Source organism: Lynx rufus, unplaced genomic scaffold (assembly GCF_022079265.1).
Source record: "Lynx rufus isolate CCGP_SWC_20201006 ecotype Redwood Valley unplaced genomic scaffold, mLynRuf1.p SCAF_6, whole genome shotgun sequence".
In the NCBI taxonomy this organism is placed as follows: Eukaryota; Metazoa; Chordata; class Mammalia; order Carnivora; family Felidae; genus Lynx; species Lynx rufus.
The window spans coordinates 68,143,777-68,163,681 of NW_025814878.1; the positions used below are offsets into that span (position 1 = coordinate 68,143,777).

Genomic DNA, 19,905 nt, shown 5'->3' on the forward strand with positions numbered 1-19,905 from the left:
AGTGTGGGAAAATGATCCTGAGTTCAGTTTAGAAAAGCTGTGTTTGAGGAACCAACAGACAGTTCATAGGGAGATGTTCACTGGATGTAATTCATGGGTCTGGAATTTGAGAAACACAGAGATCAGAACTAAAGACACAAATTGAAGAGCCATAGGAATGGACCTCATTGTTAAAATGATCGGATAGGATTGAGTATGGAGACACAGGAGGTAAGAGCTGAGGACAATGCTCCAGGAGAAAGGAAAGGAGACAAAAAATGAGGTGGTTGGAGAAACAGGGGAGTAAAGTATTCTGGAAAGCACAGGCTTAAACAAGAAAGGGAGGCTTAGCTGTTTTTTTTTTTTAATGTTTATTTATTTGTTTTGAGAGAGAGAGAGAGTGAGCACGCACATGTGAGCAGGGGAGGGGCAGAGAAGGAGAGAGAGGGAGAGGGAGTGAGATAATTCCAATCAGGTTCCGTGCTGTCAGGGCAGAGCCCGATGTGGGGCTCGACCTCACGAAACTTGAGATCACGACCTGAGCCGAAACCAAGAGTCTGATGCTTAACCGACTGAGCCACCCAGGCTCCCCTTAGCTGTTTTACCTGATGACAGATTGTGAAGCAGATGAGGACAGAGGGAAGGCCACTATATTTGCCTACTGGGAGATGTGTTTCAGGAGAGCTAGGAAGGGCACACCCAGATGGCAAAGGATGTGAAAGTCAGTGGAAGGTGAGAGGTGGAGCAGAATGAAGGATTGACGAGTGGAGAAGCTCAGGTGGGAGAGACAGGAGAGAGACGAAGCAGGAGCTTGAGTGGGAAGCAGGGTCAGGGGAAATATACACCAGTGTCCAAGAGACTTGAGCAAATGAAAAGGTGAGATTCAAGAAGAGTGGGGAGAGGAAGGGATGGGAGGTAGGGAAGGGGGAAGTGAGGGAGGAGAGGTATGGGGGAAAGAAGTTGGGGGCAAAGGAGAGAGGTGAAAGATTACAGAAAAGGTTAGAGAGCTTAGATTTAAGGCTAAAACTTGGAGGTGGAGAGGGAGCAAATGCAGGTCTTCTCTGTAAACCAAGAAGAGATATGACCCTTGGAGGGTGAAGAGATGGGGAGAAGCTGTGGATGAGATGAGGAGCAGAGGTGTAGAACAGTCACTGACTTGAGAGTGCACAAGCATTTACAAACTTTCATTCCCTTCTGTCATCACTCGTGACTTAGTGGTAAGCTCCTCCTCGTGACTAGAGCAGTCACCCCAGCTGAGGAGAGGCGCATGTGGCCTCAGGTCCCATCTGTAGCCTCCTGGCCCCAGGGTGCAGTCTGGCATGGAAGCCACAGAGGTTCCAGGGGTCACAATTTCACACTCATCTCCTTGATGGGTATAAGCACAGATGTTCAACTTTTGTTTTTCCAAGTGCACACTGGTAATTTAATGAGTAGCATTCTCCAGCACAGTTCTTCAGATAATATATTCCTTCATTTGATCACCCCACCCTGTGAAACTGCTTGTACTCCCACCTGAATCCTGTCAGCATGAGGGAGTGTGTGCGAGGCTTAGGGGGACACTTCTCCGAATAGGAGGAAGTCCAGTGTGCCTGTCAGGTAGTATAGCAACACATGGACCGAAGTATATTTAGGTTATTTTGTATTTGTTTATGTTTCACGTTCATAGTTAAAGACCCAGGAAAGCAGAGGATTCAATCCAGGTTCTCTTTAGAGAATGAGGAAGCGTATTTAATCATGAACTAAAAAGGATACATCAACTGTACTATTTGCACCTAAAAGGATGTAGTCACAGTAAATGACTTTGGTTCAGGTCTGCAAGCAGATGGCAGCACATCACTTTTTAAAAAATGCTTTATGGAGTCATGCAGTTCCCACTAAAATTTGCACAAATATGGAGCCATGACCCCAGGTTTAATGCCACACAAAGGCAAGTTATCAGGTATTTGATTTATAAGTAATAAGAAATTCTGCAAATGAAGATTTATTTTGGCATTCTTTAATTGCAGGTTTAACTGAAATGGCTAAAAAAAGTAGTTACTATTTCACCTTATTATTATTTCTATGAAATTTCTGTCTTTATATGATAATGTTTATTTGAAATCATGTACCACAATAAAACCAGAGGTAGAAAACGGCACACCAAATAACAAACCTCAAACAAAACAGAAAAAAACAAACAAAAAGACCACACTACCTCACAAAATTTCCTGAACCAACTATGTTCACAAATTGATAAGTTGCACCCCTTACACTTGTCCACTCACAAGGCTGGTAAAAGTGATGCTTTTTGGCTTTTTGCAATCTAAGTATGTTCTCGGCACTTAATGAGCTTTTTAAAAGCCAGCTTAAAGTCTTCATTAAAACTTGTGTAGAGCAGAGGGTTGATCAGAGAATTAACATAACCGAGCCACGTCAAAAAATCAGCCACTTCAGAGGACACTGTATAGATGCTCAGACCTACAATCAACTCTTTGATGAAAAATGGCAGCCATGACAAAATGAATGCACCCAAAATCAGTCCTAGGATTCGTGCTGCCTTGCGCTCCCTGGTGCTAGAGATTTGCTGCCGTTCTCCAGGGTGATCTAGATCATTGTCGAAGGAAGGGATCCTGATAGAGGTGTGGATCTTCTCAAACTCTGTGGTAGGGTCTGAGGTGGAGAAATCAGACACACAGAAAGTCTGTGTAAGTTTACAACTCGCAAAAGAATTTTGGCTATCTGTGCTTCTGTTGCTTAAGTGCCGGCTTGATCCTCTTTTCTGGTAAAGGCTCTTGGCTGCATGATAAATACGGTAATACAGAATAAGTATCAAAGTCAAGGGGATATAAAATGCCCCCAGTGTGGAGTAAATGGTGTAGATGACATGGTCATGCTGGATTGTGCACTGACTAGGGCGTGGGCTCAGCTGGCGGTGGCTCCTCCAGAACAGAGGGGGCATGGAGATGAAGATGGAGATGGTCCAGACGGTGAGGATCATCAGCCCAGCCCTCTTGGCCGTCCTCTTCCTGGCATATTCAATAGCATTGGTGATGGCCCAGTACCTGTCCAGGGCAATCACACAGAGATGGAGGATGGAGCAGGTGCAGCAGGTCATGTCCACACTCAGCCACACCTCACAGATGAAGTACCCTAGTTTCCAGCTTTCCATGGCAATGTACATGATGCTCAGGGGCATGACGAGCACTGCCACCAGGAGGTCCGTCACGGCCAGAGAACAGATCAGGTAGTTGGCAGGCTGGTGGAGCTTCTTGGTGGTACAGATGGCCATGATCACGGCCAAATTCAACAACATGGTCAGGGTGGTGATGGTCACCAGAGTCATGGAAATCAGCATCTTCTCAGTGACGGTCTTGGGTCTCACAGCCACACTGGCTTCTGTGGTACAGTTAGTGATATTCATGTTTTCCCTGCTTTGATCTACACTGTGGAGAAGCTGTTGGTTATTTTCCCTCAGCTGGAAACTGCTCAGACTTCAGTGCCTCTCATTTATAAGAAGATTGTAGTTTGTTCAGCTTTGTAGTTTCTTATGTTCCATTTTGTATGGGGTAAAAGGAAGCACCACAGCATTTCTTCTGAATGGAGGGTTCCTGGAAAATAGTATGCTACTGGTTAATGAGTGAAAAATCATATTTTTTTCCCTCTGGAAAACATTATCATATTTCAGTATTCATAAATTCTTTACACATATTTTTGATATAATTTCCTTTTTTATCTGTGGGTTTGAAGTTTATTTTTATTCTTCAAAAGATACCTTTTAAAAATTATAATTGACACACAATGTTACATTAATTTCAGGTGTACAACATAGTGATTCACAAGTTTATTCCTTATGCTGTGCTAACCACAAGTGTAGCTACCAAAAAGATACTTCTTAAAAAGTTAAGTTCCCAAACTCTTTCTCATGAAAACATTACCAACTTGAAAGTCTATCTTGCCACCTGAATTACTTTCTTATTTATATTTATTCATATATATGTAACATTTATATATAAAAGGGTTTTTTTTTTCTTTACATTTGGAAACATACATTCACATTGTATCATATTTTAGAAATTCAGGGACATTAAAGAAAAAATTATATTGTTTATAATAAGCAGATTTCAAACCAGTTTTAAAGTTCCATAACAAATTTCAACTCCAAAGATATTTTAATGTCACAATGGAATTGTGCAATTTTGTCTAATTATTTCTGACATTTTACTATCCCACTGTGCATTTCTTTGGAGAAAAGAGAGAAAAAAAGCATATAACACTACTTCGATGTTTATGGCAAATTGTTCTGGGTAATATGGTAAATTGACTGTGAGATAGCATTATCATCAAGGTCAAAGAAATGTACATTAAAAAAATGTGTTTAGTTTTGGCTAACATTTGTGTTCTTTTAGTATCTATCTATCTATCTATTAGTTGATCAATTGATCAACCTACCTACCTACCATCTATGATCTGTCTGTCTCCTGGATAGCTGTGATTAAGCTGGGTAATCACTGAGATACTGACATTTATTGAATGCATAATTGTAAGGAATTTAAAAAAAGTACAAGAGTCCGCCTTATCTGTAGTTTCGCTTCCGCACTTTCAGTTACCACGGTCTGTAAGCCAATGATCCTTTCTGACGAATCAGCAGAAGGTCAGTAGTAGCCTAACAATACGTCACGATGGCTGCGTCATCCACCTCACTTCATCTCATCACGTAGGCATTTTATGTCACATCATCACAAGAAAGGTGAGTACAGCACAGTAAGATATTTTGAGAGACCATATTCACATAATTAAAAACATTTTTTAAAAATGTTTATTTATTTTTGAGAGACAGAGCACGAGTGGGGGAGGGGCAGAGAGAGAGCGTGACACAGAATCTGAAGCGGGCTCCAGGTTCGGAGCTGTCAGCACAGAGCCCGATTTGGGGTTGGAACTCACAAACTGTGAGATGATGACCTGAGCTGAAGTCAGACGCTTAACCGACTGAGCCGCCCAGGTGCCCCACATTAACTGTTATTATAGTATATTGTTATAATTGTTCTATTGTCTATTAGTTATTGTTGTTAATCTTTACTAAACCTAACTGATAAATTAAACTTTATCATAGGTATGTAAGTATAGGAAAAAAACATAGTACATACAAAATTTGGTACTACCTGCAATTTTAGGCATTTACTGGAAGTCTTGGAATATATCTCCTGGGATAAGGGGGAACTACTGTAAACTCAAAAATAAATGTATACTCATGAAAACAAGACAATCAAAATCTACATAGGAATATTCACAGCCAATGGCTGCTGGTCAGAATGCCAATCAAATCCTCTAATTTGTCTCTGTGGGATTTGGTCCAGGAAAACTTCAAAGAAAACTGACATTTTTTGCGGTTTTAAGAAGGGACATGGATTGATATGGATTAGGCTTAACAGGCACAATGATGTTAGCAAAGAATGAGGACAGGAACAGGTGAGGCATGTGTAAAATGGAGAGTTGAGTATGTAGGAGTCTTCGGGTGGAATGGGGACTGGAAGTCAGGGGGCAGGAATAAAAATCTCCAGCCATGGTGAGATCTCTCTGGCTCTGTATTTAATTGCTTCTGCCCATTGGGCAAAACCCAAGGAGACGGGGAGATAGTTACCATCTATCCTTTAGATATGGGAAGTAAAAGAAAATGATTTCACTAAAGACCAAAAATGGGGCAGTTGTTTTTAAGACAGTCTTTATTTTTCTGCAGTGAAATGAGATTCATTCTGCCTCTCTGTTGTCATTATGCTTCTACAGCATTTCTGTGGATTGTACCCTTTTTTGAAATTCGTATGTTTCTCTAGTTCTTCCATGGGACTTGTTCTGCCAACAATCCCCTCCTTTTTGTAAATTAAATGTTTTCGTCTCCACTGGTTATTTACCCTTCTTTTATAATCAGTTTAAACTTACATTTATATCTAAGACAGGCTGTAGCATTGAAAGTATATGGGCTTTGGAATCAGGGAGACCCGGGTTGTTGCTGAGCCATCATCAGCTTGGGGCAACCTCACTACATTTCCCCCTGTGTCCCACGTGTTTATTTCTCTGTCCAACCCCTTTCTCTTTAAATGAAGGAAAGTTCTTTTTTTTTCTGCAAAAATTAATCCTAAGTTATGTTTTTCTTGAGTTCTTGAGGTTTGTTGGGAGAGCAGTTCTAAATAAAAAGTCTTTTCCATTCTGATCAGAAGATTGAGAGTTTGGAGAGTAGCATGGAGAAGAGACAGAAAACTTCAGAAGTTTTAGTTTGATAATAGAGATAATTAGGAAATGTTATTTTCAAAGCATCAAGTAAAACAAAAATCAAATAATTCAGCTTTATCAAGCTTTTAAAAGCTGCTCTAGGGGCGCCTGGGTGGCTCAGTCAGTTATCCCTTGATTTCAGTTCAGGTCATGGTCTCAGGATTCGCGAGTTTGAGCCCCGCATTGGGCTCTGCTGACAGCAGAGACTCTGACTGGGATTCCTCCCCTGACTCACTCTCTCTGCCCCTCCCTGCTCTCTCTGTCTCTCTCAAAGTAAATAAATAAACGTTAAAAAAAATTAAAAGCTGCTCTATTTATCTGAGCTTCCATACATCCTGTCATTTCTCCAGTGACATCATTTTCTTCCTTATTTTGTCACTATTTATTTTTCATTCCCCCCCAGAAGACTATACATTCTGGAGGGTGGGATGTATGCCTGATTCATCTTTTTAGCTGCCTTCAGTTAAATTAGCAAAAACATTACTGGTTGAGGCTATATTGTCAGCTCTTTAATGTGACTCCCTGGTTTATTTTGTGCCCAGGCCTTTCAGAATAGGAGTTGAGTGTTGTATCCTTGTGTTGTCAGTCACTCCAAATTCCTGCACACATCCAGCTTTCCATCTTTTATCTTTTTTTCATTTAACATATATCTTAAAGTTTGTTCCATAACACCATGTGGAACGCAGTCTTTCGAATCACTGGGTGGGATGACATGGGAGCAATTACAGATTGAACAAGTCTGAGAACTGCACCTTGGAGCTTTTCACTAATCAAAGGTCAGGAAGGAAAGGAGGAACCAGTGAAACAGAGGAGAACAGCTCTTGAGGTGGAGGAGAATGATGGAGATAATCCCAAGACCAAGTGAAGAAAGTGCATGAAGAGCAATCAGCTGTGTAAGTGCTGCTGACAGGTGGTGGGTGACGAGGACTTGATCATTGGGCTGGGCAATGTGGATGACACTGATGACCTTGACAGGACCCATTTGGTGCAGTGGTGGAGATGAAAGTCTGAATGTGGTAGTTTCAAGAAAGAATGGGAAGAAAGGAAATAGAGGATTGGATAAGAACAAGTATTTCAAGAGTTTTGCCTTTGAAAAGGGGAACAGAGAAATAAGGTAGCTATGGGGGGAGATGTGGGGTCAAGGTTGTTTTCTTTTTAGGATGAGAGATTGTCTTTTTAAACTGGACTGTTTACAGTTTTCTTTGCTGCTACACCCAATATACTTTATATTGGGGCAGAGAGCATTTCTGGAGTGAGTGAAATGTAAAAGAGGAAGGAGGAAAGCAGTGATGGAATAGGCAGGGAGTCAGGGGGGTGGGGGCACCAGGTAGGTAGAATTCTCTGAGCAATTTCAGGGATTACATTGGGGATCATGAAAGGGAAAAAGATATAGCCATACTCAGGAAATGATCCAACTTCAATTGTCTTGGTTCCTTTACCTTGTTAAGGAAATAGCACATGGTTTTATAATCACTAGCAATTCCTTAGGAGGTAGTATGATTTCTTTTTTTTTCTTTTTTCTTTTTTTAAAATTTTTTCTAGAGGTAGTATGATTTCTAATTAGAACAATGCTTGTTAAATAGCCCCCCCAAAATTTAAGTCTCTTTTGCCTTTAACATAGTAGGAGAGGAGGAACTATGTAACACTTAACTCAAAACACATGCTGCAGAACAATCCAAACACTAATATCAATACACCAAGCTTGCGTTAGTCCACTGGGATGCAAAATTAACTGCAATAATCACAGCTAAAAATGGACATATCCTATCAGGAGTTAATGGGGGGAGGTTTATAAAATTTAGTTTCTGTTCTGATTATGACATGGAAAATACCAGTGCAGTCCAAAGCCATATTTAAATAGTTTTTCATTGAAATTACAAATAGGGAGAATCACTGTAAACCAAATGGGTCGTGGTATACTGCTTTCATTTACTGAGATGCTTCAGAGCCTCTGATTTAGTATACTACCCCAGTGGCAGAACACCAGGGATAGGTCATGAACACACTCATTTTTAGATTAAATTTAATTAATTAATTAATTTTTATTTTATTTATTTATTTATTTGAGAGAGCGAGAGAGAGAGAGAGAGAGAGCTGTGAGGAGGGGAGGGGGCAGAGGAGAGAGAGAGAATCTTTTTTTTTTTTCAATATATGAAATTTATTGTCAAATTGGTTTCCATACAACACCCAGTGCTCATCCCAAAAGGTGCCCTCCTCAATACCCATCACCCACCCCCCCTCCCTCCCACCCCCCATCAACCCTCAGTTTGTTCTCAGTTTTGAACAGTCTCTTATGCTTTGGCTCTAGAGAGAGAGAATCTTAAGAAGGCTCCATGCTCAGCTTGGAGCCCAATGCAGGACTTGATCCCATGGCCTGGGATCATGACCTGAGTTGAAATCAAGAGTTGGATGCGCAACTGAATGAGCCACCCATGCACCTCTAGCACACTTATTTTTTAATTTAATTTTTTAATGTTTATTTATTTTTGAGAGAGACAGAGACAGAGCATGAGAAGGGGAGGGGCAGAGAGAGATGAAAACACAGAATCCGAAGCAGGCTCCAGGCTGTGAGCTGTCAGCACAGAGCCTGATGTGGGGCTTGAACTCACAGACTGTGAGATCGTGACCTGAGCCGAAGTCATATGCTTAACTGACTGAGCCACCCAGGTGCCCCTAGCACACTTACTTTTAATTTCACCATCTTACGTAGTCTTGGTTTTCAACAACTCTTTTTTAAAAAAAATTTTTTTAATGTTCATTTGTTTTTGAGAGAGAGACAGAGACAGAGCACAGGTGGGGGAGGGGCAGACAGAGAGAGGGAGACACAGAATCCAAAGCAGGCTCCAGGCTCCGAGCTGTCAGCACAGAGCCTGACGCGGGGCTTGAACCCACCAACCATGAGATCATGACCTGAGCCAAAGTGGGAGGCTTAACCAACTGAGCCACCCAGGCACCCCAGTTTTCAACAACTCTTTATGATTTACCATAAATATTCTTTCATTTCTTCTTTGATTATTTTCATTTTGCCCTAATTTCTTCAAATAATTAAATTTTAAAAATCTCTAATGTAGGATCTAAGAAATAAAACACACAAAACAACACAAAACACACTCTACTACAGAGGACAAACTGGTGGTTGCCAGAGGGGAGGAGAATGGGAGGATGAAGTAGGTGCAGGGGATTAAGAGGTATAAACTTCCAATAATAAAATGAGTAAGTCATGGGATATGAAGTGCAGCATTAAGGAATATAGTCAATAATATTGTAGTAACTATGTATAGTGATAGATGGTAATGAGACTTACCATGGTGACCACTTAATAATATATATAAATGTTGAATCACTATGTTGTATACCTGAAACTAATATTGTATAGCACGTCAACTATACTTCAATAAAAAAAGAAAAAAATCTTCAATGGGTGCTAATTTCTTTTTTTTTTTTTTCAAATTTTGGGAGTAGCTGCTTGCTACTAATTTTATCTCTCTAATTTTATCTCTCTAATTGTTTTAAATTCACTTCCTCAGCCTTCATAAAGCTTCTCCTTGGCCTGTTATAGGAAAGAAAGGGGTACATAGTAGTTTCTCGGTTTGTTCTTCAATGAGAGCAAAGGAAGGTGCACAGGAGATACTGGATTGTGGAGTTCATTGTTTTTTTTCTTGTTTATGTAAACTGTGATTGAGACATGACATGTGATTATTATGAGGTTATTATATTCATAATAACAGGAAAATACTATCATTGTAAAAATCAAACAAAACAATACATAGAGTTTTAGGAGATGCTTATATATTCTGGACACAAGTCTTTGGTCAGAAGAATGTTTTTTGAACATTTTCTTCTACTCTAGCTTTGCTTTTATGTTTTTTAATGATCTCTTTTGATGAGAAGATTTTAATTTTGATGAAGTCTAAGTTATCTATTTTTTCTTTATGATTAGAGCTTCCTGTGTCAAAGAAGTGACTTCAAGTTCACAAAAATGTTTTTCTGTATTTTCTTCTAGAAGATTAAAATCTTTAGCTTTCATGTGGGAAGAGGTCATCAGGGGACATGACCACTGATTGACCTGTAAGCTGGATCCAGACAACCAGAGGCATCTCACCACCTACCTTCCTCTATCCTTGGAATGTGTGCTCAGCCTACCCATTCCCATAGTGGGAACCGTTTTGAAGGATGCAGCCTTGAGAGAACAATTTGTAGATGAGACTGTCTGGATGGAATGCATTACTGAACCCAGGTAAGGCTTCTATGTAAAGATTCTGGAGGATGGGTGTGGAGGTCTACTCTTCTCATGGGCAGACAAGCCTCCTGTGTAATATTCCTTTCCTATTAAACCTGCCGCCTACCAATCTGGAGTGGTCTGTCTCTTAGACTCTCCTTGCCCTCCATTCAGGGGCCAATTTCAGATTTCAACTGAGAAATTCCCGAATTTGTAAACCAACAGTTCATGATCTGTCTTGAATACATTTTAGCATTTGGATATGAGGTAAGTGTTGAGGTTTATCTTTTTTCCCAATATGGGTATCTGGTTATTTCAGCAACTTTTGTAGGAAAGACTTTATTTCCCCAATTGAAATGCTTTGGTGTCTTTGTCAAAAATCAGTCAACTGTATGTGTCACTCTATTCTTTTTTTTTTTTTAATGTTTGTTTGTTTGTTTATTTATTTATTCATTCATTTTTGAGGGGGAGAGAGAGAGAGAGAGAGAGAGTGAGGGAGAGGCAGGGAGAGGCCTGTATTTTTTATTTAATTTTTAAATTTGAGTATAGTTGACACGCGTTACATTAGTTTCAGGTGTACAGTGTAGTGATTTGACAAGTTTATATGTTATGCTATGCTCACCACAAGTGTAGCTATCATTTGTCACTACACACTGCTGTTACAACATCATTGACTGTATTCCTTATGTTGTGCCTTTTATTCCCATGACTTATTTATTTTGTAACTGGAATCTTATATCTCTCACCCATTCACCCATTTTACCTATCCCACACACCCACCATCCCTCTGGAAATCATCAGTTTGTTCTCTGTATTATAGGTCTGATTGTCCTTTTTGTTTGTTTAATCATTTGTTTTGTTTTTAAGATTCGACATATGAGTGAAATCATATGGTATTTGTCTTTCTCAGTCTGACTCATTTTACTTAGCATAATACCCTCTAGGTCTATCCATGATGTCACAAATGGCAAACAAAACAAAACTCAACCTTTTTTATTGCTGCATAATATTCCATTGTGTATATCTATATCTGTATCTATATCTATCTATATCTATCTATTTATCTGTATCTATGCAACATCTTTTTATGTATTTGTGTGTCAGTGGACACTTGGGTTGCTTCTATATGTTGGCTATTATAAATAATGCTGCAATAAACCTAAGGGTGTATAAATTGGTAGCATTTCTATAAACTAATAATCAAGTAGCAAAAAGAGAAATATCCCTATGCATTATAATATTTTTGATGTTTTTGTAAATGGTACTTGTATTTCAATTTCCATTTTTATCTTTTGCATAGGGAAATACAGTGGATTTCTGGATATTGATTTTCAATCTGTGATCTTGTTAAATACTCTTATCGATCCTCGTAGATATTTTGTAGATTCTTATGATCTTTCTGTGAAAACAATCATTTCATTTGCAAACAGAGACAGTTTTATTTCTTCTGTTTTATTCCTTTTGTTTCTTTGTCTTGCCATGTTATACTGACTAGTACTACAGTGAAATGCTGAATAGGGGGTGCCTGTTTGGCTCAGTCAGTTGAGCATCTAACTCCTTTTAGATTTTGGCTCAGGTCATGATTCCAGGGTCTTGGGATTGAGCCCCACATTGGGCTGTATGTTGAGTGTGGAGCCTGCTTAAGATTCTCTTTCTGTCAGGCTGCCTGGGTGGCTTAGTCCATTAAGCATCTGACTTTGGCTCGGTTCATGATCTCATGGTTTGTGGGTTCGAGCCCCACGTTTGGGCTCTGTGCTGACAGCACAGAGCCTGGAACCTGTTTCAGATTCTGTGTCTCCCTCTCGCTCTCTCTGCCCTCCCTCCCTTACTCACACTCGGCCTCTCTCTCTCAAAAATAAATAAACAGTAAAAAAAAAATTAAAAAAAAGATTCTTTTTCTCTCAAGACAAATATATGACTTCACTTATATGAGTACTTTAAGATACAAAACAGATGAACATAAGGGAAGGGAAGTAAAAAGAATATAAAACAGGGAGGGGGACAAAACATAAAAGACTCTTAAATATAAAGAATAAACAGAGGGTTACTGGAAGGATTGTGGGAGGGGCGATGGTATAAATGGATAAGGGACATTAAGGAATATATTCCTGAAATCATTGTTTTACCATATGCTAACTAACTTGGATGTAAATTAAACACTAAATAAATAAAAAAAAATTCTCTTTCTCTCTCTCACTCTGCCCCCTTCCATGCTTGTGTGCTGTCTCTAAATAAATAAATAAATAGTCCTTTAAAAAATGCTGGTTAGAAGTGGTAAGGGCAGACATTCTTATCTTCTTCCCAATATACATGGGGGAAATGTTCATCATTTATGATTAATATATTAACTACAAGTTTTTCTTAGATACCTTTTATTAGTTTGAAGAAAGTTTCTTCTATTCCTAAATTGCTGATAGTTTTTATAATAAGTGGGCATTTAATTTAATCAAATGTATCTTTTTCAACTACTGAGATGGTTCTGTAATTTCTTTATTCTGTTTATGTGGTGAATCACAGTAATTGATTTTTGGATGTTAAAACAATCTTGCAGTCTTGGAAAAACTTCCAAGTCTTGGAAAAACATCATAATTAGTTTCGATGTATTGTTTTTTAAAAAAACATCTATTGCTGACTTTGATTTGCTATTTTTTGTTAAGGAGTTTTGCATTTATGTTAAGGAGTGATATTTGTCTGAAAATTTCTTTTCTTGTATTAATTTGTGAGTTTTGGTATCAAGGCTATGCTGACTTTTAAAAAATGAGTTTAAAAATTTTTCTGAAGGGTTTTGAGAAATATCAATGTCATTTCTTTTGTGAATATTTGATGGAATGTACTTGTGGATCTCTTTGGAACTTGAGTTTTCCTTGTGGAAGATTTTTAAGTACAAATTCTTTACTCAAATAAAAAAAAACCCCATAAACAGCGACACCAAAACACCATATATTGGGCTTTATGGGATTTCTATTTATTCTTGTGTCACTTTTGGTAACTTATATCCTTTAAGGAATTTTTCCATTTAATCTTAGTTTAATTAACTAAGAATTTAATCTTAGTTGTCAAATTCATAGTCATAAGGTTAGTCATAATATTCCTTTCATGTTCTTTTAATGCCTGTAATATCTTTGTGATATTCTTTCATTCTTGCTATTGGTTTGAGCAATCTAGGTAAGGATTTTTCAATTGCATTAATCTTTACAAAGAATCAGCTTCTGAATGACTTGGTTTTCTCTATTATCTATTCTTTAATTACTTTTAGCCTTTATATTTATTATTTCCTTCCTTTCCTTACCTTGGTTTAACTCACTCTTCTTTTTCTAGTCTTTTAATGTAGAAGCTAAGAAAATTAGTTTAGAACTTTTTCACCAACAATGTAAGCATTTAGAATTATAAATTTTGCTCTAAGCACTATTTTAGCTGCACCCTATACATTTTAGTATTTGTATTTTCATTATTGTTTAGTCAGAAATATTTTCTAATATCTTCGTGGTTTCTTATTTGGCTTATGCGACATTTAGGAGTGCACTTCTTAACTTCAAAAATAAGGATTTTATATGTTCTTTTAAAATTGACTTTTAATTCCGTCATACTCAGGCTTATAAAACATTGTATGATTTCAGTCATTTGAAATTTATTCAGACTTATTTTATGGCTCAGCTTATAGTCTCTGTGGTGATGTTATGTGTATGTTAAAGAGAATGTATATTCTGTGATTCTTCCATGTTATTTGCTTGACAGAATTGTTCAAATTTTTTATACCTTTGCCGATGTTTTGTCAGCTTTCTGTCAATTGTTGAGAGAAGGGTTAAAATCTGTAACTATAATTTTAGATATGCTAATCTCCTCTTTTGGTTAGGTCAATTTTTGAGTCCTGTATTTTGAAAGTAAGTTATTAGATATATACTCACTTAGAATTGCTGTCTTCTTGATGAATTGACCGTTATATCATTATATACCTCTGTTTGTCCCCAGTGTTCTATGTTCTGATGTTTACTTTGTATGATTTTAATAAAGCCACTCCAGCTTTCTTTTAATTAATGTTTGCATGGTATATCTTTTTCTATACTTTTACTTTTAACCTATCTATGTCTTTATACTTAGTGGGTTTCTTATAGATAGCCTCTATCTATAAGATATAGATATCTTATAGATAGCCTCTTGCATTTTTGTCCAGTCTTTCTCTGCCTTTTAATTAGGATGTTTAGATTATTTACACATAATGTAATTATTGACTTGCTTGTTTTTAATTCTTCCATCTTTGTATTTACTTTCTATTTAATCAGGTATCCTTGTTTGATTTTTTTTATCACTTTATGATTTTCAGCATCCAAGTTCTGTGCATGTGATGATAAATTTATACCTAAGCATCTTACTAGTTTTTTTCTGGAGGGATTGTAAATGGCATTATTTCTTTAATTTCAGGTTTGACACGTTTATTTTTAGGATACAGAAATGTGATTTATTTTGTGTTTTGATCTTGCTTAACTCACCTATTAGTTATAGGACTCTTTTGGTAGACTCTGGTGTTTTCTGCATAGATGATCATGCCATTTGCAAATAGGAACACTTTCTTCTTTCTTATCTGTATTGCTTTTCTTGCCTTTTTGAAGTAGCTAGACCTTCCAGTACTATGTTGATTATCAGTAATGAGAGCATCCTTCTTTAGCTTCTTCCTACTTTAGGGAGAAAGCATCCATTCTTTCCCTGTTAACAGAAGAGGGATCATTTTTGGGGAATGGAAGGTGAGCATAAGTGGTATGTGCCATTTCTAGGCCTGGTGTACAAAAACTTTTAATGTACTATCCTAGCTCTCAATCTCCATCCACTAGTGGATGGGATGGAAGTATCCTGGGGGGGGTGTCTCTGAATGACGAGGTGGGGCAGAATGCAACCCCTTCTCCTTCTGACTTGCATTAGATGGTGATATAAATGAGAAATAGCATTTTGCTGTGTTAAGTCACTGATACATTGGGGCTTATCACTTAAAGGAACTAATTATTTACCTTAAGTAACACATCCTTGAGTGATTTAATCTCTGGATGTTTGGTTTTACAACTTGAAAAATGAGGATAATTATATCGACCTCACATATTTATAGAAAAAAAGGAAATGAGACAGCATTTGCCAAAGTGCTTGCACATTTCCTGTAACGTGAGGTACTCAATAAACATTTGTTCAGTCTCCTGTTTGCTGAGCATACTCATATGTAGATATACTAATGGGTTTGTTATCTTCATATTGAACTAAAAGGTATTTACTAGTGTTTGTGTCTTTGAATATTTAATCCATCCCTTTAAAATGTATTCTTCAGCAATAAAAGTGATGAAACAAAATGTAAACCTCATATATACTGATCAGAATATTATGCATTTGTCAGTCCCCCTAACATAGAATTCATAGTCGAATTTGACTTTAAGGACTGTTTTTAAGAAAATTCATATCACATGTATTACAGGTTATGCTCATGCCTTTCTTGTATCTTTTGGAAACACAATTATATGAAAAGATGAGGAGAAAAAGAGCAAGGAAGTTTTCCCCATCTATATAAAATTTATGTGGAAAGCAGATATATGCCTTTTTTTAACCAAGTCACTTCCATTCATTCACAAAGTCATTTTGAAGGGATTATTGTTTAGAAGACAAATCCGAAAAGATGTCCAAAGGAAGAGATGGTTGAGATTTCTTTGACAAAGCTAAGGGATTTAGGTGATGAGTGAGGATGGGGGTGTGGTGGACTTTAGGTTGGGGCTGAAACCTTCAAGGTTGAAAGCAGAGGATGGCCTGTGTGGGAAAAGGCCTTTTCTTGGGAAAAGGAAGTAATTTAGAGAACTGGGTGGCAGGAAGGGGCTATGATTTATGGGCAAAATGATTTTACTATTTTGGAGATGATAATATAAATTTCAGATATTGTTATAATATCCTATATAACTTCTAGAGTAAAGAGAATTTAGAGAAGTTTCTCAAATTTGAAGGTTTGTCTAAAACTTATGTTTTTAATTTGAGTCTTTTATGGTATTAAACATAGACACTATTGTATAGCTAGCACACTTTTGTTTCTTTGAAATCTGGTTAGTTTACTGGTTTGGGCTTTTACCTTAGTACTTTTGCTGACCTATAAAGGAGAGCCTCAATTTTTGTTATGTTCAGAACACATTCTGTTTCTCAGATTACTACAAATAATTATTATAAATAATACTCAGGTTATTCAGTGAAGAACAAACATTGCTTTTCCTTTTTTAAAAAAGTTTATTTATTTTGAGAGACAGAGAGAGAGAGTGGGACTGGGGCAGAGAGAGAGGGAGACAGCAAATCCCAAGCAGGCTCCACAGTGTCAGTACAGAGCCCCATGCAGGGCTTGAACTCAAAAACCACGAGATCGTGACCTGCGCCAAAGTCAGATGCTTAACCGACTGAGCCACCCAGGCGCCCCGACATTGCTTTTCCTTTTATTGTGCAGTGTGCTGTTTCCACTCCACCCCTGGCTGTTAAACTCATTCAGCTTCCCCAAACCTTTTTTAAAATGTGCGTCTTGGATTGGGCAATGCATTAGCTATAGAATTCTGCCATGCTTCAGAAAGACAGCATATGATGAGATATTTGTGCCATCTAGTTTTTTTTTTACATAAACTTTTTGTTTTGGTATAATTTTATATTTATAGAGAAGTTGTGAAGATAGTACAGAGTTCCTGTATATCCATCACCCAGTTTTACCCATTGTTAACATCTTACATTACAGAGTACATTTATCAAAACTAAGAAAGCAACATTATTCATCACTATTAACTAAACTCCAGACCTTAGTTGGATTTAACCAGCTTTTCCATTAATGGCTTCTTTCTGTTTCATTGCAGGACACATCATAGTTAGTTGTCACATTTTCCTAGTCTCCTCTGGTCTGTGATAATTTCTCACTCTGCTTGATTTGCATGACTTTGATGGTCTTGAGTACTAGCCAAGTATTTTTTAGAATGTCTCCTGATCTTGGTTTGTCTGATGTCTTTATCATGGTTAGACTGGGGTTATGGGATTTGGGAAGAATACCTTCTCATTACCTCACATCAGAGTACATCATATCCACATGGCATTACTGGTGATGTTAACCTTCATCACTTGGTTAAGGCAGCTCTCTCCAGGACTCTCCACAGCAAAGGGACTGTTTTTCCCTTTCCCTGCTCTAATTTTTGGGAGTGGGTCACTAAGTGTAGCTCACCCTCAAGGGTAGGGAATTAAGCGCCACCTCCTGGAGGGGAGAATATGTGTATATATTATTTAGAATTCTTCTGTGGGGAAGATTTGTCTCTCCTCTACCATTTATTCTACTTATTCAGTAATTTATATTTGTACTTATATGTCTGTACATTTATGACTCAGTCCAAAGAAAACCATAGCCTCTAGTTTTGGGACAATTATCTTTATAAAAGTGCTGTTGATGCCTAGTTACATTATTTGTTTATCAATATAGACTTATGAATATTTATTTTATACTTTTTAATTGAATACTGCATTATTTTGCTGCTTAAATTGTTCCAGCATTGGCCATCAAGAGCTCTTTCAGTTGGCTGTTGATACATTATCTCTTTTATCACACTATTTTCCTTTGTCCAGAATGGACAGGCTACACCTCTTTGAAGGGTGTTGGGGGAAAACAATCTGCTCTGTGAAGTATAGATAAGGTTTTTAGTCAATAGAGAGTCTGTATTGCCAGCAAATAAAGCCTTTTAATGTGAAGGACACCTGTAGAAGTGTTGTTTACTTTTCAGCTGAGAATAATAAAAATGAACTTTATGAAGTGCCTTTCATTTAAGTGAGCTGGTGCCTGAGGTTAAATTAGCATATTAAAAAAAATGAAATGATGTTTTTTTGACCCAGCTTTAATGATATTACTGAAGTACTCAATTCTTCAGGGAAGATCTGGGCTCGTTCCTGTGCTGTGCACACAATTTTCTTTTAAATCTTCTGCAGTGCAATGTGCCTTTGTGGCAGACTCAAGGGAATGAGCATTTAAGGCTTCCACCTGGGGAAGCATTGCTAACTCAGACCACTTGGCTCTGCTCCAACTAGTTCCAAGGGCATGTTCTACAAGAGGGAGGTTTGCAAGTATCTTTTTTGGGGGGTGTGGGGTGCTCAATCTACTTCGTGCTGAGAAGCAAGAGGTAGTGTGTTATAATGAAATGGAGGGGCCAAGAGTAGAGACTCCTGTGAATGCATCTCAGATCTATTGATGGTTGGCTGTGTGGCCCTGAAAAAGACACTCTATGCCTTTGGATCTCAGTTTCCCTGTGTTACTAGGACTTCATTATTTCTGACCGTCTCTCAGATCTAACGTCTTACGATTTTTATGCTACAATTTTATGGTGGCTGGAAGAGGGGTATGTGCATATATTTACAATTCAATTCCAAGAGTGAAGTAGCCTCTAGTTTTGGAGAAATTATATTTGTAAATGGGCATCTATTGATGCCCCATAAAAATGCCAATGTTTCTTGACATTTATATGGCACTATTATTTTTCAAATTTACTTTCACCTTAATTTTGTAGTTTCAACATTAATTTTCTGTTATTTACTTTGGACACATAATCTTTCTATCAAACACACACATTTATCTGTTCACTTTAACTCTCATGTTGATATTTAGCCATGTCTCTTTCCTTGGCTGATTTTCTCCCAGTTTGTCACTTGTCATGGGTGGTGTGTGGTCGCTCACATTTATGCAAATCTTGAGAGTGCCTTTGTTCCATACTATCAATTTCAAGGATATTTGCATAGAGAATAGTCTTGAAAGGTAGGGATTGGGAAAGGGAGGCATGCTTATTGTCTAGTATGATAAAGATAATGCCTGCTTTGGAGTAATGAGCAGGATGCTTAATGCGCATTATAAAATATTTGAGTTCCCTAAACTCAGTATGCAGCCTGTAAGGTACTCAGTGCATGTGAGAGTCAGCTGACCTTCTTGGCATCACTCTGTGTGAATTTGGGCTTGGGAAATTGGTACAAGAAAATGCTAATACTCTGGCTACTGCTATTGCTATAGTAAAGTCCTTACTCTCTGACTCAGGAATCTCCTGTTGTCTATGTGGTTTCCATAAAACTGTGGCACGCTTATTTGTTAGCTTATAAGTAGGATAAAATAGCATATTTTGACAGTTAGTTCTTTGTACTATACTTCCCTTGTGAACTTTCAGAGGGTTGTGTACAATCACTAGTTTTGGGGGGTTGTCCTCTCTTTATTCATACTTACCTTGAGCTTGATGTGGTACCATCAAAAGAATTGAGAACTTGGATTTCCAAAGAATTGGATTCAAGTATACATTTGGTCATTTTCCAGCTTTGTAATGCTGGCGAGTCACTTAATATCTCTGTACTTCTTTCTCTTTTTAGTGGAGATGACCTGCTTCACAAGGTTATTATGAAGGTAAAACAAGATTTTATATACCTGTGCTACCCAATATGGCAGCCATACATGACTG

At 37.8% G+C, this 19,905-nt stretch overlaps 1 protein-coding gene across 1 annotated transcript; it reads right to left on the reverse strand.

The window, feature by feature from the left end:
• Window positions 1-2,281: 2,281 nt before the first annotated feature.
• HTR1E (5-hydroxytryptamine receptor 1E) lies at window positions 2,282-3,379 on the reverse strand. Its single transcript, XM_047101475.1, has one exon. The coding sequence runs from the start codon at window positions 3,377-3,379 to the stop codon at window positions 2,282-2,284; it is 1,098 nt and encodes a 365-aa protein (XP_046957431.1).
• Window positions 3,380-19,905: the final 16,526 nt, after the last annotated feature.